The sequence below is a fragment of the Mobula birostris genome, chromosome 7, assembly GCF_030028105.1.
Source record: "Mobula birostris isolate sMobBir1 chromosome 7, sMobBir1.hap1, whole genome shotgun sequence".
NCBI classification, from domain to species: Eukaryota; Metazoa; Chordata; class Chondrichthyes; order Myliobatiformes; family Myliobatidae; genus Mobula; species Mobula birostris.
In genome coordinates this window covers 59291545-59316519 of record NC_092376.1, presented here as the reverse complement: position 1 = coordinate 59316519, position 24975 = coordinate 59291545, and the positions used below count along the sequence as shown (strand labels likewise).

Here is a 24975-nt window from a genome sequence, read left to right as displayed (position 1 = left end):
AAAATTGGAACCTGGATGGAGAATTGTGAGGCATATTTTTATACTAGACACATAGATAATTTCACACATTTTACATTTGGCTTCTGTGACATCGTTGTTTACACTTTATTCAGAAATGAACATGTTTTTTCTACCAGGCAGCTATAATAACCAAGTGGCACGCTTGTTCCTGCATTAGTCAGATACTGAATGTACACATTTTTTTTTGTACTAGAAAGGCAGTAACATTAACTGCTGAGCTTCCAGGCCATCCATTAACAAATAAATTGTGACAAAACTCCCAAGTCAGGATGCTGAGCAAATTGTGTGGAACTTGCATGTGGTCATATTCCCAAGTGTAGAGGTCAGAGGTTTAGGGGATACTATCGAAGTAGCTTGTCAAATAACCACAGTGCATGTTGCAGATGGTACATTATGGTGGGTTGGGTAACAATCAAGCAGGCTATTCTGTCCAGGATGGTACTGAGCTTCAGAAACAGCTGGATTTGCACTCATCCAATTAAAGTTGGAGAATTCTTGGCTTGTGGCTTGGTTGAATTCCATCATCCACTTCCATCCCTGCTTCTTCAGCAGCTTCATATGTTTTCAGTTTTATATAATTTGCGAAGGCCTCTTGGATTACAATTTGTAGATAGAGGTTGAATTTTGTCTTACTTATTGCTTCAGATTTTAAAATTATCCAATTTGATATAGGAACTACTACAGAATGAAGTCTCAGTTTCTAGAACACACAAAATGGAAGATCATCCCAAAAAAGTTAGTTTGGCAATTACTGGAAAGAGTAATAGAAACAAAATAATTCCAGCTTTTGGAAAACGCTAATCTTGAGTTTCCCCACAACATAAAAAAAATAATAATTTTCAAGTACTCCTTCCATTTGTGTTACTTCATCTTGTTGAAGTACCTAATGGGAACTGACCTAATTAAAATTACTAATAACTTTGAATAATGTTTCCATTTTTCCTATTTTATTTGAACAGATACTCACCTTCTTAATCTACACCCTCTTAAAGGAAAAAAATCATTAACTTTGGTAAACAACTTCCATGTTCTATGCATGAATGTAGGGCACAATAGGGGAAAATCAGTGATTGTATCTGACATTACTATTATTTTGCTGCAGACGGAAATGCACCCAACAAATAAGATCTGCTCAATTTTCTATCTTTTAACCTAATTCCATCTATGCCTCTAAACTTTGTGGGCTTTAAGCAACAAGTTTTTATGTCGTATTTAGTCAAATAGCTGAAGAAATTTCATCAAAAGTTATTTTGATGAAATTCAAAGCAACTAGTGCCAACTCTTAAATTTAAATGATGTGTGGGATAAGGATGAATTTCATAGTCCATGCTGAAACAGATCTGTGAAATATAAAGGATGGCTTTCTGTATTGTATGAAATGTCCGTGCATTGCAGTCAAGTTCCTACCTCCCATTTTCATCTGATAATGCAAAAGAGAAGCCAACAAACATCTAGTTTTCTGACCTCTCAATGACCTACAGCAAACTAAAAAGTGTCGAAACACAAGCTATTGTGCATTGCCAATGACACTGATTCTCAAGTGGCTCTCAGTTGTGCAATAATGCTACTATATCCATTACCAGTCCTGCTGAAGGGTCTCAGCCCGAAACGTCGACTGTACTCTTTTCCACAGATGCTGCCTGCCTGCTGAGTTCCTCCAACATTTTGTGTGTCTTGCTTGAATTTCCAGCATCTGCAGATTCTCTCTTGTTTATGATATCCATTACAAGCTTTGGTTACCACCAAGCAACCAACAGCCTATCTATCATCCAGGTACACCTCTACTTCTGCATCTCTCTATTTGCTTTTAATTTTATGTAATCTATGACAGTCTGCTTGAGGAATATCTTTATTATAGACAGTTTTGAATAAATATACATACCAATTAAGGCTACAGCTTCATCCTCTTCCATTAATCTATCATCATGCTGTAAAGATTCAAAAGTTGGAGAGCCAGGGAACGCGCTTGTTTCAGCTCCTGTTTCTTCTTGTAAAGAAACATTTGGATTGCCAACTGGGATGTTGTCAGGTCTTGACTCAGGTACAACTACTTCAACATTTTCACATGTATCCATCTAGCACGGATGTAAACAATGCAGTCAGCAATAAAACAATTTTTTTAAAAAAATGTCTTCTAATTACATCTCTGATTAAAATAGATGATCGAAATAATGATCCAAGAGATAGGTGTTAATGAAGATTAAATAGAGGAAGATGGAGAGGTAGAGATACTGAAACGAGGGAAATCCAGAGCAAATCAAGATTGCACCACCCAGCTCTGCTGAAGAATCCCTTTACAGCTACTTTAGGTGTTGATCTTGTATCATATTCGCCATCTCATATAACAGATCAAACTTTTTTTCCAGTGCAGCACCTCCTCAGTGGAGTGCTTAAATGTCAGCCTAGATTTATGAACTCAACCTCTGATGTGAGGTTTAAGCCTGAGCTTTTTGACTCAGGAATACAATCCTGAAGTTTATAATATGGCATTATAATTATTTTGTTAATTACTCATACAATTTTGCATCAAATGAATAACTAATTGCTCTATCCAATTATGTTTTCATCACTTACCATAAAGCCCAGTGCTTTAATGACATCAAGTTTGCACATTGGGCAGGTACGATGCTCAAGAAGCCATGGGTCAATGCACATTCGATGGAATACATGCCTGAAAATAGGTACAAGTTCATGTAGTGAGTGCAATAAGTGCTAAAACTGATTACAAAACTCAGCCTGCCAGTTTTCCTGTCTTCTTTGGAATTGATTTATAATTATTATGTGAATTCAAATACTGTTATTTTCATCTATAAAGAAAGGGATAATAAAAAATCTAATCATCTAAGAATTTACAACTTCTATTCTGACAATGCTCCTATGGATGGATGGATGTGAAATGTTAAAATAGTTACAGTTGAGACATTAGATATGGCTTGCAAATTTCTTTTGTGGAACTTTATTGAACAAATCAGGATTCACATAATATTCTTAAGCAATAGGCAATAGAAATGAGCAATTCCCTTTCCTGGCCAGAGCATTATTCTTATTGATTTTTTTCCATTCCCGACCTATTTTACAAGTTGTTATGAAAAGCTTAAGAACTTCATAATGGCTTTTCAGAAACATGTCAGTGATAATTATAGCATTATAAAACTTGTAACCACAATTTGAAGAATGGACAGACTTCCTCCACAACACTAGGTAACAAGAGTTTACCACTGTATTCCATTACTTGCCAAGATGACACGCAACGTGGAGGAACATTGAAAGAAGAGTGTTCCCATGCATCTGCTGACTTTGACCTTTGTAGTATAGGTCACAATTTGTGTGGTGCTGATGCACTTTGCAGATCGTGCACACTACGGTCACAATTTACCAATGCTGGAAGAAATAAACCTTTAGGATAGGGGATGAAGTTCTAAGCTTTGAGAGTTATTTGAGGTGCACTCATGCAAGCAAATGGTGAGATACCATCGCGCGTGCCTTTTTGATGGTACAATGGAACAATTTCTAAAGCCTGATCTATTCCATAACTGCCAGTGGAAAATGGCTTGTGTGACCAATGCACAGATTTCCAATCCGTGGTATGAAGGCATGCTTACATTGCCTTCATTGTCACAATGAAAATTATGACTATAACATCGAGGTTATCAGTGTAGCTCAACAATCATCCATTTCCTCACTTTAAGTGTCTATTTATTTATTATCAAATTTAAAGACTATCAGGAAAATATTCCAAAAATCTTGCACCTCTCTTTAAAAAGTATAAATAAATGTTATCTTCATGAATGAAAATAATATTCTTTCACATGTCCTTTCAGGTTAAAATACTTAACACAAAAGATTCATACTTGCACGGGAGAATTCGTACAACATCTCGGGATCTGTACACTTCAATGCACACAGCACAGCCTTCAACATCCAAATCAATTTCCTAACCAGGGTTAAAGTGTAAAGTTAGATAAAGGCACAATCTTTATTAGCAATTTTGGCATGGAGATGAGCTACACTCACTAAAGTAATATCAAATAAAGTGTTGAAAAAAAAAACAAAAAAAATTTTATTTTGTAAATTATGTACTCAAAATACTACGTTTAATTTACTGGTACACTTTTGTGGACAGTGATTATTTAGTCTTATATGTCAGATTTAGCCAAGTGTTTGCACTAGACTGATTCAAAAGTATGCTTTTGTATGGTACTTTATACAGTACCTATAAAAAGTATTCACTCCACCCTGGAAAGATTTCATGTTCTATTGTTTTACAACATTGAATCTCAGTGGATTTAATTTGGCTTTTTTGACACTGATAAACAGAAAAGACTCTTTTGTGTCAAAATGAAAACACATTTCTACAGATTGGTATACATTTATTACTATTAAAAACAAAATAATTTATTGCATAATTACTCAACCCCTTCAAGTCAGTATTTAGTAGATGCACCTTTGGCAGCAATTACAGCCTTGAGTCTGTGTGGATAGGTCTCTATCAGCTTTGCACATCGGGACACTGCAATTTTCCCCCATTCTTCTTTACAAAACTGCTCAAGCTCTGTCAGATTGCATGGGGATTGTGAGTGAAGAACCCTTTTCAAATCCAATCACAAATTCTCAATTGGATCGAGATCTGGACCCTGACTTGCCCACTCCAGGAAATTAACTTTGTTGTTTTTAAGCCATTCCTGTGCAGCTTTGGCTTTATGTTTGGGGTCATGGTCTTGCATCTCCCAAGTTGCAGTTCTCTTGCAGACTGCATTAGGTTTCCTCCAGGATCTTCCTGTATTGTCTGCATTCATTTTACCTTCTACCTTCACAAGCTTTCCAGGGCCTGCTGCAATGAAGCATCCCCACAGCATGATGCAGCCACCCCCATGCTTCACAGTACGGATGGTGTGTTTTTGATGACAGGTGTGCGCCAAACATAGCATTTGGTCTGATGGCCAAAAATCTCAATTTTGGTTTCATTAGACCATAGAACCTTCTTCCAGCTGACTTCAGAGCTTCACACATGCCTTCTAGTAAACTCTAGCCAAGATTTCATGAGAGTTTTTTTTTCAATTGTGGCTTTCTCTTCACCACTCTCCCATAAAGCTGTGACTGGTGAAGCACCCATGCAGTTTCTCCCATCTCAGCCAGTGAAGCTTGTAACCCCTCCAAAATTGTCACAGGTCTCTTGGTGGCCTCCCTCACTAGTTCCCTTCTTGCACTGTCACTTAGTTTTTGAGGATGGCCTGCTCTAGGCAAATTTACAGCTGTGCCATATTCTTTCCATTTCTTGATGATTGACTTAACTGTACTCCAAGGGATATTCAGTGACTTGGAAATTTCCTGACTTGTGCTTTTCAATAACCTTTTCGCGGAGTTCCTTAGAGTGTTCTTTTGTCTTCATCGTATAGATTTTGCCCGTATACTGACTCACCAAACCTTCCAGACACAGGTGTATTTTTACTATAATCAATTGAAACACCTTGACTGCACACAGTGATCCCTATTTAACTAATTATATGACTTCTGACACCAATTGGCTGCACCAGTGATGATTTGGTGTGTCATAATAAAGAAGATGAATATTTATGCAATCAATTACTCTGTTTTATATTTGCAATTAATTTAGATCACTTTGTAGAGATCTGTTTTCACTTTGACATGAAAGGGTCTTTTTCTGTTGATCAGCGTCAAAAAAACCCATATTAAATCCACTGTGATTCAATGTTGTAAAACAATAAAACATGAAAACTTCCAAGGGGGGGGGGCAAATACTTTTTATAGTCATTATATGTAAGGAAACATCCAAAAGGCACCCAGGAGAATTATCAAAGATCCAACTTTTAGTCACAACAAAAGATAGCAGATAAATTGATCAAAGGCTTGAACAGAGAGGAAGGTATTAAAGACGACTTTTTCCTTAAAAAAAATCAAGATTGAGTTGTGAGCTTTAAGCACAGCTGCTAATGGCAGAATGATTAAAACTTGTTGAAAATTCATAAATGAAGGAGTGCAGTGACATGCAAATCATCTTGAATGTGTGGATCAAATGTTAGTGAGAAAGAAGAAAAAGGATTTAAAAATCAAGGCAATTGCTGGACTGGTAGCAATTGTAGGTCAAATTACACAAGTCTGATTGGAAATGAAGACTTGAAACAAATTACAGGGGCTACAGTTTTGGAAGGATATACTTACGTAGGCTAACAGAACAATGGAAGAGTCAATTTTAGGAGTAGCAAAAGCATGGAGGAGGTTGAAAGGAACAGGTAATCTGAATCGGCGGAGGTGGTGGTGGCGAAACAAGCAATGCTATGAACAATACAAACGATGAATTGAATTCAAATGCAAATCAGATCAGACAATTAAATTGGATAGAATGGTCACCGGAGAGAGAGCCGAGAACCGAGACAATGGCTTCCAAGATCCTTGTACTTAGTTGCAAGAAATTTCTATACAATTGCCAATGGAGTTGATGAAAATCAGAACAACTGCAGATGGTAGAAATCAAAAATAAGAAAATAAAATGCTGGTATTACTCAGCAGGTTCAGGGTCACATCTGTGCAAAGGAAAACAGCAAGTGTTTCAGTGGATTTGTGGAATAATGGCATTGTTCAAGGAGGTGGTGGTGAAAACAGAGCCAAGTGTGGACCCTGATCCTGGGTTGTTGAGATCATGTGATTCATGAAAAAGAGGGGGAAAAAGATGCTTCTGGGACTCTAATGGCAAAGGCAAAATTGGAAATAAAAAGCTATTGTAGGCTATTCTCTGGCTAAAGCTCAGTAAATAATGTGAAGCACATCTAGACTATAGAGGAGCCTTTAGGGACAACTGTAGTGAAGGATGCAGGTAGGGCAATGCAATATAGTTTGTCACAACCAGTTTCAAAGAAAGTAACTTATCATTTTTGAGAAGGACACCTGGATTAGAGGGATTTAAACACAAGATTGAGGAAAAGACACACGGGATGCATCAATATGTTCAAGGGGAGAATGAGGGTGTGCAGAGAAAACCCACAATCAAGTTTAAAGGGTATTTTGTTTCATTGACAGAAGGGATGGCAACACCACATCTTACAGGATTAGGGTGTGAAGAATAGCACCGTTTAAAATACCAACTTTTGTTACACGTGTTAATAATCTGTTTAGAATATATTCAAGTAAACAGGTGATAAATGTTATGAAAATTGTGAATTAGAGAGTAAGAAATAGGGTTGAATATGATTTAAGGTAACAAGGAATGTTTTAGAAGACTTGGCCCAGTGTCAAAGGGAGTGGAAATGACAGGTACAGTCAAATTGGCCTTTGTTAAATAACAAAAAAAAAAGTTTTTGGCTCCAATTGTTGGAGGGTGGCTTAAGATGGTACATTATGAAGAAAAGCCACCTTTGCATTCCTAGATATTCTTGAAATAACTGAAGATGTATGCTATGAAGAATTGCTAAGCAAGAGAAAATAACAGTTTTGCAGAGAAGAAGGACATAAATGATTTCAGAAAGGTTGGGATTTAGGTCAACAGGAGCTGCAAAAATGACAATAAGTAAGAATATTTGGCTTCAAGGCAATGGATTGCAATAAGACACACTTCTTTTAAAATATTAGATTGCATCATTAGGAGATAAGTTGCATATCTACAAAGCTACACAAGATATGTAGCATAGAAAACAATCAAATGCAGCATAGGAAATAGAGAGTTTAAAATTGAGTACAGTATTTCAATGTTTCAATATTATCAGATGAAAGATATTGAGATGAACAGAAACATCATTTTTATTAGCAGAACCCTACACCACAGGAGGGGTTTACAACCTGCAAACAGTTAAGTTGAACTCCCCAACACGACTTACCCTATCTCCATGTCTGACAGTATGAAGCTGAAGTTTATTAATAGCCTTCCTGGCCTCTTTCCTGCTATTCTTATTCTTCTTGTTCTGAAATATGATTAAAATTGATATTTAAAACTCATCTTCAAGTTCATGTCACCAGGGCAATGGTCATATTTCCTTAATGCATAACCACATCAAGCAGGTTTTGCACAAATCATGTGAGTCAAGTAATTGAAAAGCCCAAATATTGGTACCAGATGGACAGGTTAACATTTCTCAGCATTCTCTGGCTAATGCTCTTCTTAGGTTTATGACCATCCTGCTGATTTGGAGTTACTTTAAAAAGAACAGGAAGTATTAAGTTGGAAACTATTTTATATTGTGTCACAGCCCAACTATGTTAATCTTGGTTTATAAATTGCTTAATCTATTTCATGAGTTTTCACAAAAAAAGATAAGCACAAAAAAGCTGCATTAAAAATGCAACCCTTACAACTGAAATGGATGCTAGGTTACAAAGCCCACCTGATGTCTTTTATAGGGCCACTTCACAAAAGAGGCTGGCCCACATGCATCTGGCACTTTGATAACCAAATCCATGAATGGGTCTAATTGCGGGGCCGGAGAAAACAGTAGTAAGAACACGTTTGGAGGAGCTACCCAAGGATTACCATTGAGACATTTAAGTATAGTTTGCCAGTAAGTGTCTAGGGTCAGCTACACAAACATGAGAAAGTCTGTAGATACTGCAAATCCAAAGCAACACACACAAAAAAAAAATGCTGGAGGAACTCAGCAGGTCGGGCAGCATCTATGGAAATTAATAGATAGTCAACGTTTAGGGCTCAGACCCTTCTTCAGGACTGAGAAGGAAGGGGGAAGATGGCAGAATAAAAAGGTGGGGGTGAGGGTGAAGCCAGGTGGGTGGGAAAGGCCAAGGGCTGGAGAAGGAGGAACCTGATAGGAGTGGACCATAGGAAAAGGGAAGGAGGAGGGTACAAAGTAATAAGCTGGTGAGAAGAAGTAAAAGGTCAGAGTGGGGAATAAAGGAGATGCGGGGGGGGGGAGGTGGAATTTCTTCACTGGAAGGAGAAATTGATGTTCATGCCATCAGGTTAGAGGGTAGCCAGATGGTATATAAAGTATTGCTCCTCCACCCGGAGGGTGGCCTCATCTTGGCCCTAGATCAAAATGTTGGAATAGGAATGGGAATTGGAATTAAAATGCTTGGCCACTGGGAAGTCCCGTTTGTGGTGTGGAGGTGCTCGATGAATGGGTCTCACTAATGTAGAGGAGGCTGCATCGAGAGCACCAGACACAATAGACAACCCCAGAAGGTGAAGTGTTGCCTCACCTGTTTAAGGCCTTGAACGGAGGTGAGGAAGGAAGTATATGGACAGGTGTAGCACTTAGGCTTCTTGTGGGGATAAGTGCCAGGAGGGAGATTAGTGGGGAAGGACGAATGGACAAGGGGAGTCGCGGATCCCTGCTGGAAGAGGAAATGGGGGGGGGGGGGGAGAGAGAGAAGGGAGGTAAAGATATGTTTAGTGGTAGGATACCTTTGGAGATTATGAAAGTTGCAGAGGATGATGCATTGAATGTGGAGGCTGATGGTATAGTAGTAAGGGCAAGGGGAACTCTATCACTATTAAGGCAGTGGAAAGATGTGGTGAGCGCAGGTATACGGGAAATGGAGGAGATGTGGGGCTGCATCAATAATTATCAGTTTTTCATTTAAATGGAGAAAATTGATGATACTATAATTTTCCATTTTCAGTTTGTGCCAGAAGGACGGTACTATCTAATTTCACTTCACTTCTTCCGAATACCTTGCTATTTGCATGAAAGGGAAAGTCAATCCTCTGCTTGAATGGGAATTCCAAGTTGATTAGCTAGTCAGTCTAGAAGAATGTAAGATTGAACTCCCCAACACCATTTCTGAACTGGTGCCTAAAATTTAAAAGTTTAGGCTTTTCTCTCATCCCTAGTTTCCTTTCAAAACACGTCCTCACATTGTAGTACACTTCTACCAAAATAACCTAGCACTGGTCAACAGATCAGGCGGCATCCATGAGAGATTCGGGGTTAACATTTTCAGTCTATCATCTTTCAGAACACATTTCAGAAATAACACAACTTTTAACACTCCAGAGGTACTGATGATCTGCCAAATATCCACAGTATTTTCTATTTTTGTTATAGATTTCCAGTATCTGCAGCATTTCACTTCTGGATTAGTTTTGAAGATACCAGTTGTCTCATTCAATTGACAACTGTGTTATTGAACCATTTGATAACTTTTACTAATTCTTTTCAAGGTTATTTTTTAAATAATCTGAAATCAACCTGTTTCAATATCATTTACTTGCATCAAAATCAGAAGACTTTAACAGCAACATATTTCACGAAAGTTCAGTTTTAAGTTCTTTCTCAATCACTGCAGTTTGAATATTTCAAGACATTCAATATTTCACAGTGATATTAATACATGAGAGTTCCAAAGTTAATTTTTTCTCACTGTATTTGCATGTCGAAAGTAGATTTAAAAGGAGCCATGCTCGGGCTAAAAATAGATCAAGAATTAGACGGAGCTGTCAAAAACAACATGTGCACAGCACTTGGCAGGTGCATGATGACATCAACAGACGCCAGTGCAGTTCATTCACCTTCTGTGCTTTACCAGAGCAAAAAGGAAAAGAATCTTTTTAGATTTAATCTAGAATTATCAGCAAAAAACTCATTATCAGGTAAAGATTAAAAGTTTAATTCCATTTACATTTCTTTGATAATGAAGTAGCCAGGCCCACATAGAACAAGACCTTGGCAACATTCAGGTTTGTGTTGGCAAGTGCTGAGTTTCATTCCTATGACACAATGAACATTTCTAAAAAAAAAAGTCTAATCACCTCCTCTCGACATTCAAAAGCTTCACTATCAAACTTCTGCCTTTAACACTGAGGGATCACCACTGACCAGAAACTTGAGTGAGTTGTGGTGACAAAAGCACATCAGTGGCTGTATATCCTGTAGCAAGTTTCTCACCTCCCGAGTCATACAAGTTTTTTTTTAAAAGGACAGTATGTTGGACCATGGATGAATTCAACTCCGATTCTTCGAAAATGAACAAACAACAATGCAATTATTCCATTGATTGGACCCAGTGCTGAATATTGATCCCCTCTATCACCATTGCAATCTGTACTATCTACAAAAGACAGTGTAGTAACTCATCAAGCTTCGTCAGCATTAAAATAAAAACCTGAGAACAGAGCAATAACCACCAGAAATACCACTACCCACACATGGTACTTAAACAGTTATGAAACCAAAAGTGAAATATTTTTGTGAATTAACAAGGTTTTTTAGTTATAACCCATGAAAATTTACCTGGCTTGAAAAGGATGATCCTGCGTACAGAAATCTCTGAATGTAGTAGAAGATGAGCCAGGCTAAGGAGATGATCATCATTGTTATGAAAGCAATAATAACAAACACAACTGACTGAGAATTCATCCACTCCTCTACATGGCGCGAACCAACAGAGATGGACATTATCACTGGGATACCTCGACGGACTAATTCCAGTATTTCCAAACCTTTTGAATTGCCGATCATGATAGCAACAATATTTCTAGTTCCTGAAAATAAAGAAAACAGAATACATATTGATGGCAAACACTATTCAAATACATGACAAAGACAAAAGAGGGCAGCTCAACAGAAAGAATCTTAGATGAGAAGAGAGATAAGACTAACAACATTAAACATGGTTTTTATCAAAGCTGATGTGTTTAATAACATGACAAATTTATGTTATTAATAATATGGCAAAAATAACATCATGGCATGGAGATGGGCCTCTACCCAAAGATTCTTACCATTACAATTAACTGGAGCTATTCCCTTGCATACTTATCCGGCTGTGTATAGCCACCATGTATCACAGGACAACTGCATTGCAGGAACTGAAAGTAGGAAGTTTTAAAACATCTATAATGGATGAACATTGCCAGGAATGTAGCTGAAATGCAGCAATGATTTCAGAACTGGAAGAACAGTCACAGAAGAATAATTATCACTTCGTGGCAGTCTTAACGCATATGCAAAGGGGAGGAAGATGCACATGAACCAAAAGAGGGGAAATATGACTTCGCAACAAAGCCAAATATATGAGGTTTTAATAATTCAAACCATAGCATTCTGGAACAAGCTACCTAAAAGGAGCACCAATGGGAAGAGCTGCAATTTACAGAAGCAACCAAGTGTAATCTTTGACTCCAAGGTTATATAATAGTGCCGCAGTAAATTCAATAGAACACAGAGATACCATGATAAAACAGTACAACAGTCCTTAAGGACTAATATACCTCATCTTTTAAAAATAATAGCTACACAAGTTATAAATAGCATTATTTGTCATTTATATAAATGATTTGGATGCAAATGCCCTAGGCTTAATCAGTAAGCTTGCAGATGACATAAAACTAAGAGGTGTTGTTAACAACGATGCAAGGTTATCACAAATTATAAGGGAATCTTGATAAGTTAGGGAAGTGGGCTGAGGTGTGGTAGGTTGATTTCAGTGAGATAAATGTGAGGTCATGCATTTGGAAAGTCAAACCAGCACAGGACTTCTCTAATGAATGGTGAGGCACCATGCAATGTAATAAAACAGGAGGATGCCCTTGGAGTACAAGTGCATAGTTCACTGAAAGTGGCATCACCGGAAGAAAGGGTGGCAAAAGAGGTGTTTAGTACCTGGCCTTCATCAGTCAAGGCACCGGATACAGGAGTCGGGAACTTGCACTGCAGTTGTACAAGTCGTTGGCGAGGCTACACTTGAAGTACTGTGAAGAATTTTAGGTAAGAGATGGTTAAACTGAAAGCAGTGCAGAAAAGATTTATAAGGATGTTGCCAGGACTAGAGGGCTTGAATTATAGGGGGAAATTTGTCATATTAAGTCTTTATTCCTTGGAACATAGGAGAATTAGGGGCAACCTTACAGAAATGTTTAAAATTTTGAGAGGCATGGATAAGGGTAGGGGAGTCCATAACTAGGGGGGCATAGTTTTATGGTGAGAGGGAAAAGAATCATAAGGGACCAGTGGAACTTTTTAAAACACAAAGGATTGTGAGAATACGGAATGAGCTGCCAGAAGAAGTGGTTGAGGCAGGTTTAATAGTATCATTTAAGATGCACCGGATAGGTAAATGGAGAGATGTGGGCTGAACACAAGAAATTGGGATTAGCTGGATGAGCAACACGTTCTCATTGTGCTGAAGACTCTGTATTCAAGCTCCACTGCACTGCGACTCCAAGTCAGCTTTTAATATACAGTAGATAAGTGGGTCATTACCTTGGCATATCATAATTTATCAGACCCAGTTTTATGATGCAATAACTAGCCTGTTGAACTTTAAAAATCTTTGCTACTCAGTTGACTAGGGTGAACAGCAAATTAAATCAGTTTTTGAAAGTTGCCAACATCAAAAGACTGCTAGGTGATGACAAGATTGAAAGTTTACTGAGTGTATACCTATATAGTTGTCATGGCATTCCTCCAAAGGACTTCTGCCTTATTTTCAACTAATCCAGCAGAATAACAATGCAGCTGAATATTAATGAAGACGACAATGGACAGGTTGAATCATAGAATGAATAAAAATAATCCCTCTGGTGAACTATGATAATTAAGATTAGAAATAGCAGAGACCGTAGTAATTGAAGCCTGATCCCGCTTGGCTTTTACGAGTTCAATTTTCTTAAATCAATTCTTATTTTCCTTACTACCACCCTGTATTATTACCTTTTATCCTGCCTGAATTTCAGTGTTAAAGAAATGCATACGAGGGACTGATTCAATGCAGAGGGAGTGAAATGGTAGAGCAGGAAGTGGGCCAGAATAAAGTTAGTTAGTTTCCCAGCAGAAGACTAGTCTTAGCTACAGAACCCGCAATGTCACTCTGGACTGTTTCCAAGGATGTCAAGGAACAGATCTGACTCTGAAGTCTATGTTCTTTGTATACCCTGATAGGAAGGGTGTTTCAACAGAAACTCAAGATATGGAACTGAGCTGGCCCAAGACCACAAGTCTTTGTGCATGAAAGAATTCGTTTTCCATTTTCCATGAATTTAGTCCACAAAGAGGAAGATCACCTCTTCCTGGACAGACCTGGAAGCACAAAATAACACCCCACTTCAAGGGGATAGTCCAGGTTCTGGACATTTTCAAATCATACAAAATGCTTTTATTTCAATTGCAATTTATGGGCTTCAGGTTGGTAACTAGTCAAAGCTCGGGTTCCCCAGAATTCATCCAAGTTTCTGGAAAGTCAATTAAATAGTGGTAGTACTTACATACAGCTTCCAGGTACTTGGATAATGTGGTCCTTATAGTCACATACAATCTAGTCCCTTTTCTCTCTTTTCCTCTTTCTATGCCTTAAAAAACATCCTCTGTCCAATCTTTTTGGTAATCAATCTGAATGTTTTGCTACATTAAAGGTGTATTTTTGTTTTGGCCATTTTTCTTTTAGTTTGGCTAGATCAAGGGCATTAAATATGAATTCAGACTCATAACAAATAATGAGAAAACCAAGATGAAGCAAAATTAATAAGTAAACTCAATCTCAATGTTCTAAAATATATCAAATTTCTCAGAAAGTCCAGGAAATCATTTTCAAACATACCAGATTTTATTTACTTGGCTACAATGGCATTGCTTTCTTGCAGCAAACAAAGGAACTTGGCTATGCCTAATCCACCATAAATTTGAATAAGTTTGTATTGAACTAACATTAACTGCCTTTATGAGCAATAATGCACTCAGTTGTACACAATGGCTACTATTGAGGGCAGATACAAGGTGCACTCTGCAGATATCCTGAAATCTACCTGCTCTTTCCACTATTCTCTCCACTTAGCAAACGTGCATATATACAACTTTCAGCCTGAATTATATGGGTTAACAACGCACAAAAAGTTCAGAAAAAGATCAACATGCACATGCATTACTCCATCTCTCATCAGGATGGCCTAATGCACATTCTAAAGTTAGCAATAAAAGAAACTGTAACACAGGATACTTGTTAACCAATAGCAAGGCAATAAAAATATTAATGTAGCATAATAAGGATTTTATAATGCAAGGAGAATTCAGGAAACTTCATTTGGTTTCTTTGCAAAATACTTTGGAAGTCTTATTTCTTCACAATTATAAAGAGGCAGTGTTCAGAATTGAAAGGAAAAGGCATTGATCTGAAGTGTCATTTACACTGCAGAAATATATACCTATTTATCGTTTTACATTCTTTCTCATAGGCAAAACCATTGCACAATTTCTGCAAGACTACAAATTGAAAGCAATACTCTTGGACTCCATTTCATGTCTGGCTTTCACCAAGAGAACCCTACTCTATACAAATATTTTATTCCAACTAAACCTTTAGTCATACAACTTTCTTTACTGGTTCATTTTAGTTGATGTTGTTAAATGGCATCTACACCTTGTCCCACTTTAAATTCTGCCAACAACACCCTCTTAAATCTTGCAAACTGCTGCCCAATCTCCATCTTCACTTTATTCTCCAAATCTATGAACACACCTACTTCTCAGATTGCACTTCGATCAACTATATAGTCTTATCACAACTTTGAAACAGTCCTTACCAGAGTAAGGTCACTATTTTAATCATTTTCATTCTTTTTGACCTTGGTAAAAAGGTTAAGTGCACCATCCACCTCCAAATCTTTCATGTCATTCAGCTGGATGAAAGTGCCTTGTCTTGATCGCACACAGCCACCAAATATGTGGATTGGGTTTTCTTCTGACTCTCACATCGTTACCTTGAGAACCCTAAGAAATACACCGACCCTCTTCCCTTTCCCTTCTGCACACTACCTCTTTGAGAACATCATCTAAAACCTTGTGGGTTGAGTTAAGAAACTGCAAGGGCAAAAGGACCCTGATGGCAGTTAAACACAGGCCTCCCAACAGTAGCTGGGATCTGGACCACAGATTACAATGGGAAATAGAAAAGGCGTGTCAAAAGAACAATGTTACGGTAGTCATGGGAGATTTCAACATGCACATCAATTGGGAAAAATCAGATTGGTAAGGGATCTCAAGAGAGTGGGTTTGTTGAATGCCTACAAGATGGCTTTTTAGAGCAGTTTGTCATTGAGATTACTAGGGGATCAATTATACTGGATTGGGTGTAAGTAGAGAAAGTAAAGTCTGACGTAGCAGTATTTCAGTGGAGTAAAAGAAATTACAGTGGTTTGAGAGAGGAGTTGGCCAAAGTAAATTGTAAAGAGATGCTGGCAGGGATCAGAGCAACAATGGCATGAGTTTCTGGGAAGGTGCAGGATAGAGGTATTCCAAAAACAAAGAAATACTCAAATGGCAAAATAGTACAACTGTGGCTGGCAAAGGAAGTTAAAGCTAATGTAAAAGCAAAAGAGACAACCTACAACAAAGCAAGTATTAGTGGGAAGACAGAGGCTTGGGAAGCTTTTAAAAAATCTACAGAGAGCAACTAAAAGAGTCATTTGGAGGGAAAAGATGAAATATGAAAGCAAGCTAGCAAACAACATCAAAATGGATAGTAAAAGCTTTATCAGGTAGGTAAAAAAATAAAAGAGAGATGAGAGTGGATATAGAACCACTAGAAAATGAGGGCAGAAAAATAATAACAGGGGAAAGGAGATGGCAGATGAACTAAACGAGTATTTTGCATCGGTCTTCACTGTGTAAGAAACTAGCTTCACTAGCACTTGAAGGTGTGAGGGAAGAGAAGTGAGAGCAGTTACTATTACATGGGCGAAGGTGCTGAAAAAGCTGAAAGCCTAAAGGGTAAATAAGTCACCCCAGCCAGAAGGACTGCACCCTAGGATTCTGGTTTGTAGGGGGCAGTGAGTGGAAGTAAAAAGGTCCTTTTCTGTTTGGCTACCAGTGACTTAGTGGTGTTCTGCAGAGCGGGGTATTGGGATCACATCATTTCATACGGTATATGAATGATATAGATGATAGAAGAGATAGCGTTGTTGCCAAGTTTGCAGACGATACTAAGATTGGTAGAGGGACAGGTAGTATTGAGTAAACAGGTAAGCTGCAGAAGAACTTAGACAAATTAGCAGAATGGGCAAGAAAGTGGCAGATGAAATACAATGTTGGAAAATGCATGGTCTAGCACTTTAGTAGAAGAAACAAATGTGTGGACTATTTTCTAAACAGGGAGAAAATCCAAAAATCTGAGATGCAAAGGAACTTGGGAGACCTTGTGCACAGCACCTTAAAGGTTAACTTGCAGGTAGAGTCGGTGGTGAGGAAGGCAAATGCAATGGTAGCACTCATTTCAAAAGGTCTAGAATACAACAGCAGGGATGTGATGCTGAAGCTTTAATCAGGCGTTGGTGAGGCCTCACTTCAAGTATTATGAACAGCTTTGGGCTCCTCATCTAAGAAGAGATGTGCTGGTATTGGAAAGGGTTCAGAGGAGGTTCATAAGGATGATTCTGGGAATGAAAGAGTTATCATAAGAGGAACTTTTGATAGCTCCGGGTCTGTACACACTGAAATTTAGAAGGATGGGGGGGGGGGGGTGGATCTCATTGAAACCTCTCGAATGGTGAAAGGCCTAGACATGGTAGATGTGGAAAGGATATTTCCCATGGTGAGGGAGTCTAGGACAAGAGGGCACAGCCTCAGGATAGAGGGGCGTCCATTTAAAACAGAGATGCAGAGAAATTTTTTTAGTCAGAGGGTGGTGAATTTGTGGAATTCATTACCACAGACAACTGTGGAGGCCAGGTCGTTGGGTGTATTTAAGGCAGAGCTTGAAAGGTTCTTGACTGGACACAGCATCAAAGATTACAGGGAAAAGGCTGGGGAGTGGGGCTGTGGAGGGGGGGAAAAAGGATCAACCATGGTTGAATGACGAAGCAGACTCGATGGGCCAAATAACCTAGTTCTGCTCCTATCGGTTATGGTCTTATATCAGGCTGCACATGCTCACCAATGCTTTCGAGTTCGATCTCCCAATTTTTCTTTGTTCTAACTACCGTGATTATTGAAGGAGAGTTCAGCTTTGAACTTTCATGTTTGGTAACAGCTTAATTTTTAAATTTTCACCTTTATTTTCTGTCCTTCTGCCTCATCCCTTGTTGACCTTGCCAACATCCTGCCAGTCTTTTGAGATCTGCGTTCCTGCATTTTCACAATCTCCAACTATAGCAAGTGTTTACTTTTGTTCAACCACCTTCTTTCGTCAGGATGTTTCTTTGACCCCATCCCCCCTTGCCTACCTCCCCATTGATAATGTAATATTACCTCATTCTGTGAGTCACGTATTAACAAAAAAATTCAATCGGTATCACTCTAATGAGACACCTGGTGCCACTCTCTATATTAAAGCTGCCTTATCAAATCAATTTGGTGTTTTCATGGACTAAATGACTTGCCAAAGTACAGAAAGAGTTGTGTAAAATGACTGACTACATACTGCTTGAACAAACCTAGTTACATACACAAAATGAAAATCTTACTTCCCATTCAATGGACAAAAAAAAACCCTAAGCAATATACAATATATTCTACAGTTGCAAGAAAAAGTTCATGAACCCCTTGCAATTACCTGGTTTTCTGCATTAGTTACTCTTAAAATGTTGTCTGATTTTCATCCAAGTCACAATAATAGACAAACACAATCTGACTAAACTAATAACACACCAATAATTGTACTTTTCACGTCCTTATTGAAAACATTGTTTAATTATTCACAGTCCAGGCCGGAAAGAGTATGTGAACCCTTGCATTTAATAGTGGTAAAACTTCCTTTAGCAGTAATAACATCCACCAAACATTTCTTGTAGCTGCTGATTGGACAGCGAGGAGGAATTTTAGATCATTCCTCCATGCAAAACTGTTTCAGTTCATCAATATTTCTGGGATACTTTGCATGAATAGCCCTCTTCAGGTAATGCCAGAGCATCTCATTTGGGTTAAGGTCTGGATTCTGACTTGGCGATTCCAAAATACAAATTTCCTTTTTTCTAAACCATTCTATTGTTGATTTACTCTTGTGTTTTGGATCATTGTCTAGTTGCATTATCCAGCTTCTATTAGGTTTCAGGTGATGGACTGCTACCCTGACATTCTTCTGTAAAATGTCTTGATACCTTTTTGAATTCATTATTCCCTCAAATATTGCAAGTTGTTCATGCCCTGAGGCAGAAAAGCAGCCCCAAACCATGATGCTCCTTCCACGCTTGACAACTGGGATGACGCTTTGGTGTTGGTGTGCGGTAAAATCTGCAAGATACAGGTCTCAAGGTACACCAAAGCAGCTCCAGCCGTGGAACGAGGGTGACTCAAGTGCAACACACAGACTCAGCATCCGATGAGACGATGGAGAACTCCAGCCAGGAAGCCCCCCACAGAGATGAAGAGCTCTCTGCGCCTGAGCTGCCCCAGTGCCAAAGAAAAGACACCAAGTGAGTTCCTCCTCTGACTCCCAAATCCATTCATCAGGGAAAGAGGATCAGATGGCTTAGATCATCAGACAATGTATCTTGGAAGCAGTTTGATGACAACCTGGACTGCATCTTGGAAGCCACATTGGCAGGACTTGCCTATAGGAAAATTTGCTGAAGAGTGATTTGGCTCAATGAAGAAGAAAGGGGATCTTAAACTGTCACGGCAACCAAACAGGAGGGAAAGGAAGGTTCGCCACCCGAGAAGTGAAATAAAAACTCTGAACAAACAATTTAAAAACAGTTTGCCTGACGAAGAAGATGGTGTCAAAGATCTAACCAGCAAACTGCGGGAAGAGCTGTGCAAGCTCGGGAGGGTGGAGCAGCTGTGAGAGCGAAGAAGGGAGAAAGAGAGAAGGAGAATCACAATTGTTAAAAACCCATTCAGGTTCATCAGGGCTCTTCTCAGCCAGCGAAAATCTGCCACCCTAACCTGCTCAAAGCAGGAGGTGGAAGAATTTCTGTGGGAACCACACAGCGATCCCCACAGGAATCAGGGACTAGTATTCAATCCAAAAATCCCCCAACCAAGTATCCCAGCAACTGAGCTGAATGTGGCAGAGCCCACGTGGCAGGAGGTCCAGGATATCATCAAGAAAAGTCATCTGCTGCCCCAGAACTAAGTGGTATACCCAACAAGGTATATAAGAAATGCCCAAAACTCCTCTGGAGGTTGTGGAAGATGAAGAAGAAGATTTGGACCAAAGGCTCTCTCCCACCAAGCTGGAAAATGGCTGAAGGATGCTTTGTTCCCAAGGAAGAAGATTCCTCTACAATCACCCAGTTTAGGACAATCTCCCTCCTTAGCATGGAGTGCAAGCTATTCCCCCAGGTGTTTGCAAAAAGGTTAACCTCTTACTTAATGGAGAACCACTATATTAACACATCCACTCAGAAAGGAGGCATCCTGGGTTTTTCTGGGTGCCTTGAACACACCTTAATAATCAGCCAGTTGATCCGCGAAGCCAGGCAGAAGAAAGGTGACTTAGCAGCTGTCTGGTTAGACCTAGCCAATACCTATGGATCAATTCCTTATGTTCTCATCCAGGTTGGCCTAGACCACTACCATATCCTGCCAGTAACGCAAGATATGATCACCAGCCACCTAGGAGGATCAAAGCTACGCTTCACTTCAGCCCACTTTACAACCAGGGGTAAAGGGATTCCAACCAGCTGTACCATCTCCCCCATCTTGTTTGTCATGGGTATGAGCCTCCTCATATCAGCAGCAGTACACGCAACCCGAGGTCCAGTGTGGGAGCCCGGCATCTGACGACCTGCAATGGGGGGGGGGGGGGGGGGGGAGGGGTTCATGATGACATCACAGTAACCACTGTAACCCCATGTCCAGGCAAGATGGGTATTGGAAACCCTGGACAATGAGCCACCTGGGGTAGGGTGACCTTCAAGGCCAGGAAGTCCAGATGCATGGTGATCAAAAAGGGCAAGGCTACTAGCAAGTTCTGTCTTCAATTACACGAAGAAGTCATTCCATCCATAGAGGACGCCCCAGTGAAGTGTCTTGGAAAGTGGATTAATGCAGCAATAACGGACAGCGCCATCACCGACACTGTAAAGCAGACTGAAGAGTGGCTGAAGATCGTCAAAACTGGGCTCCCTGGTAAATCCACACTAATTGCTGAAGAAACTCAGCAGGCCAGGTAGCACCTGTGGAAAAAGAGTACAGTTGACATTTTGGGCCGAGACCCTTCAGCAGGACCGGAGAAAAAAAAGATGAGGAGCAGAGTTAAAAGGTTGGGGAAGGGGAGGAAGAAACCTAACTGATAGGTGAAACTGGGACGGGAGGGGTGAAGTAAAGAGCTGGGAAGTTGAGTGGTGAAAGAGATGCAAGGCTGGAGAAGGGGGAATCTCATAGGAGAGGACAGAAGGCCATGGAAGAAAGAAAAGGGGGTGGGGGAGGAGAACCAGAGGGAGGTGATGGGGAGGCAAGGAGATAAGGTGAGAGAGGGAAAAGGGGATGGAGAATGGTGAAGAGGGGCCATTACCAGAAGTTCGAGAAATTGATGTTCATGTCATCAGGTTGGAGGCTACCCAGATGGAATAGGTAGTGTTGTTCCTCCAACCTGTGGACCACTGTGTAGAAGGCATCGAGAGGAAAGTCAACAATCACCTGCTGAACTGGCTGGGGATTCTTCTTCCCCCCCCCCCCCCACCAAGCTTTTCTTCAGTGGGGTTCTGCATAAGATCAGGCTAGCTACAGCTACTCGTGTCATTGGTAATGGAGGAGTTCAAGTGGCAAAGTGTAGAGCTGTGTTAACACTGAGAGGCTCTGATAACAAGCTAATAAACCAAGCAGGAGTCACAACAAGATCGGGATGAAAGTGGGCCAACTCAGCCACAGATCAGGCAGCACGCTCCCTGCAGTTGAGAGAGATCATCGGCAACCCATGCCTGGGGCAGCAAGGCCTCAGCTCCGCACACTTTAAATGATGGGGAGTGCAAGTGCATGACGTGACATGGTCCAGGCAGAGGTACGGAACTGTGAAGATGAAAAGTGGTTATCGAAGGCAGTGGTGTTGTGGTCACAGGGTGCCTGGACAAATTGGGATCTTCCCAAGCACAAGATCACTTGGGCACAGCTTTGGTGGCTGGATCCTTTCCACATTTCTTTCCTTCTGCGGTCAGTGTATGACACTCTCCCTACACCATCACAGCTGCACACATGGGGGCTGAGTGAAGACCCTAACTACAAGCTTTGTGGTTAGTGGGGTTCACTGGCATACATAATGTCAGGATGCAAAACAGCTTTAACTCAAGGACGGTTTAGGCGGTGCCACGACAGGGTCCTGCTGTTCATTGCTGACACAGTGGAGCGGGAGAGGTGTAAAGAGGGGCCAGTTCGCAGAGACACAAACAAAGCAGTCATTTTCATCAAGGAGAGGGACACGCCAGTTATATCAAAGAGGCCTGAATCCAGTCTGGGAGATGAGGGTCAACGTAGGGTGGAAGCTGCAGTTTGCGGAGGTGCTACAAACTGCAATTTGATCAGATATCGTACTGAGGTCCACCGTAGATAAAAAAAAAATCATCCTGGAGCTCACAGTACCATGGGAGGAAGGATGAGAGGAGGCTCACGAGAGGAAGGCCCTGAAGTACCAATCCTTAGCCCAGGAGTGCAGGGGCAAAGGGGTGGCAGATGTGACTATTCACCGTGGAGATCGGCTGTAGAAGGTTCCTGGCAAGGCCAGCATGGAGGTTGCTGTCTGCACTGGGCCTTGATGAAAAGAGCAAGAGCCAAGCAGCTCTCAGGAAGGGGATGGAAGCAGAAACAGCCTCCTGCTGGATAAGGAGCAGGAGAGAGGAGTTGAGCTGTAAGTCAAGAGCAGATGGGCAGTGACTTGGCCACCACTGCTGGCCCACCAACTGGAGTGTGTAGTGTTTAAGGGTCAAATACTCCAGGAAGGTTGGGTATAAGAGTAATCTGCTCCTGCCCAAAGGCTATGGTTACCTCATCAGACAACTGTAGAGAGTACCCTGGTGTATGATGCAAGTATGAGTAATGAATGCAGAAAACTAGGTAATTGCAAAGGGTATACAAACTTTTTCTTGCAATAGTATATTTTTAATATTCACCCTATACACAAACTGTAAAAAAAAACATTTATCCACACAGTAATATTTTTATCATTTCCTCTTGCAATGATTCATTTAGATGTGTTTTGCTTTCTATTTCCATTTTATTCTTTTGAAACTTTTTTCCATTTCCCTTCCCCCCCACCCGTCTATTAGCTTCCTGTTTCTCAGACTCAGTTATTCTGAACTCAAAACAATACCTCATATATACTTAAGCCAAAATAATCCATCTAGAAAGTTTTATTCAGCAGTTTCAGAAGTTTACTAGGTAGACAAATCTGGAAATATAAATAAAGCAAAATACCACCTTTTCAGGTATTTCATGAAGTTTATGTTTCTTTTTCTTTCATATTTCCAGTATCCATGGTATTCTGTTTTTGCTCTGTTAATAATCATAGCTATCAGGAGTTTGTTGTAATCTCCCTCTCAGTATTTCATTGGTAACAAGGGTTCGCGGGTTCAAGCCAAGTTGCCTTCTTGCACGCTTTCCATCTGTGCTGGGTTGAGTGTCAAGCAACTGGGCCTCATAAAACAGACGAATGCTAAAGAAATGGCAAAGGTTGCTGCCCTGTGCGCCAAACAAGGCATGGGGAGGAACTCTGCATTTCATTTGAAAGACAGCCAGAGTACCATGACCAAAATCCAACATGGAAAATTATTTTCCCAGACTGATTTACAGTTATGAAGGTAGATTAGATTAGATTATGAGGACATGCAGTCCTCTTTTACTGTCATTTAGTAATGCATGCATTAAGAAATAATACAATGTTCCTCTGGTGTGATATCACCGAAACACAAGACAGACCAAGACTGAAAAACTGACAAAAAGCACATAATTATAACATATAGTTACAACAGTGCAAGCAATACCGTAACTTGATGAACAGGCCATGGGCACTGTAAAAAAAGTTCAAAGTCTCTCGAAAGTCCCATCATCTCACGCAGACGGGAGAAGGGAGAAACTCTCCCTGCCATGAGCTTCTAGCACTGCAAACTTGCTGCTGCAGCATCCTGGAAGCACCCGACCGCAGTCCAACTCTGAGTTGTCCAAAAATTTCGTGCCGCCGACCAGCCCTCCAACACCGAGCACCATCTCTGCCGAGCGCTTTGACCCCAGCCCCGCCCATCAGCAACAGACAAAGCTGAGGATTTGGGGTCTTCCCTCCGGAGATTCTCGGTCGCACAGTAGCAGTGGCAGTGAACCGGGCATTTCAGAAGTTTCTCCAGATGTTCCTCTGTGCTTCTCACATCTGTCTCCATCAAATCAGAATTGTGCACGGCCCCTATTTAACAAATACGATATCATTTCACCAGAGAGGTTTCACCGCTGCATTGCGTCGCCATCTTCTCCTCCCGCCAAGTGTTAAGATAAGGGCTTTATGTAGTATTTATAGATGAGATGAGCATTCAAATACATGATGTCATGACAGTGCCTTGACTACAGCAAATAGGATTCTGTAATGTATTTGTAGAATAATTCATTATGGCAAACTGCATCGATTCAGGGAAGTACAAAATTTTTTGTTAGGCCTCAGAATGTGTTCATGGTGCAAGGAGGATTGAGAGATCATTTTTGATGCAACAATTTCTTTCCTCCCACAGACGCTACTCAGCCCAAGTTCCTCCATGTTTGTTGCCAAAAGAGTACTTCCTAATTTTAAATCATTTAGTTATACAAGCAGGTTTGAGAGAAGCACAGCTTTAGGAATGATCTGATCAGGTTTAGAAAATTAATGATGGGGGTAAGGTTTTGTTTTTGTAAATTAAATGTTTTAATTGAAATGGTTGGAAAGGATCAGAAATCATATTTACACCTATGAAATGGCAGAATTAGACTAGGTGTTGCCAGGGTCTTCTTTCGCAGAGAACCGAGAACCTGCAAAACAAGTTTCCAGTTTGGATGAACAATTGAATTCCTTAAAGCGAGAGCTAGACCTGTTTCTAACCAAAAAAAAAATCACATGATGCCATTGGTGATTAAGGTTAAGATCGTCTCCTGGGCTCGTTTTAATTATATA

At 40.2% G+C, this 24975-nt stretch overlaps 1 protein-coding gene across 1 annotated transcript in view; it reads right to left on the bottom strand.

Moving 5' to 3' along the window:
• The window catches only part of LOC140200237 (E3 ubiquitin-protein ligase RNF149-like), a 43050-nt gene that overhangs the window by 3070 nt on the left and 15005 nt on the right, over positions 1 to 24975 (bottom strand). Inside the window, 5 exon segments of the mRNA XM_072263254.1 lie at positions 1904 to 2096; positions 2596 to 2692; positions 3873 to 3955; positions 7851 to 7934; positions 11217 to 11467. Coding sequence (XP_072119355.1) covers positions 1904 to 2096; positions 2596 to 2692; positions 3873 to 3955; positions 7851 to 7934; positions 11217 to 11467 — 708 coding nt within the window.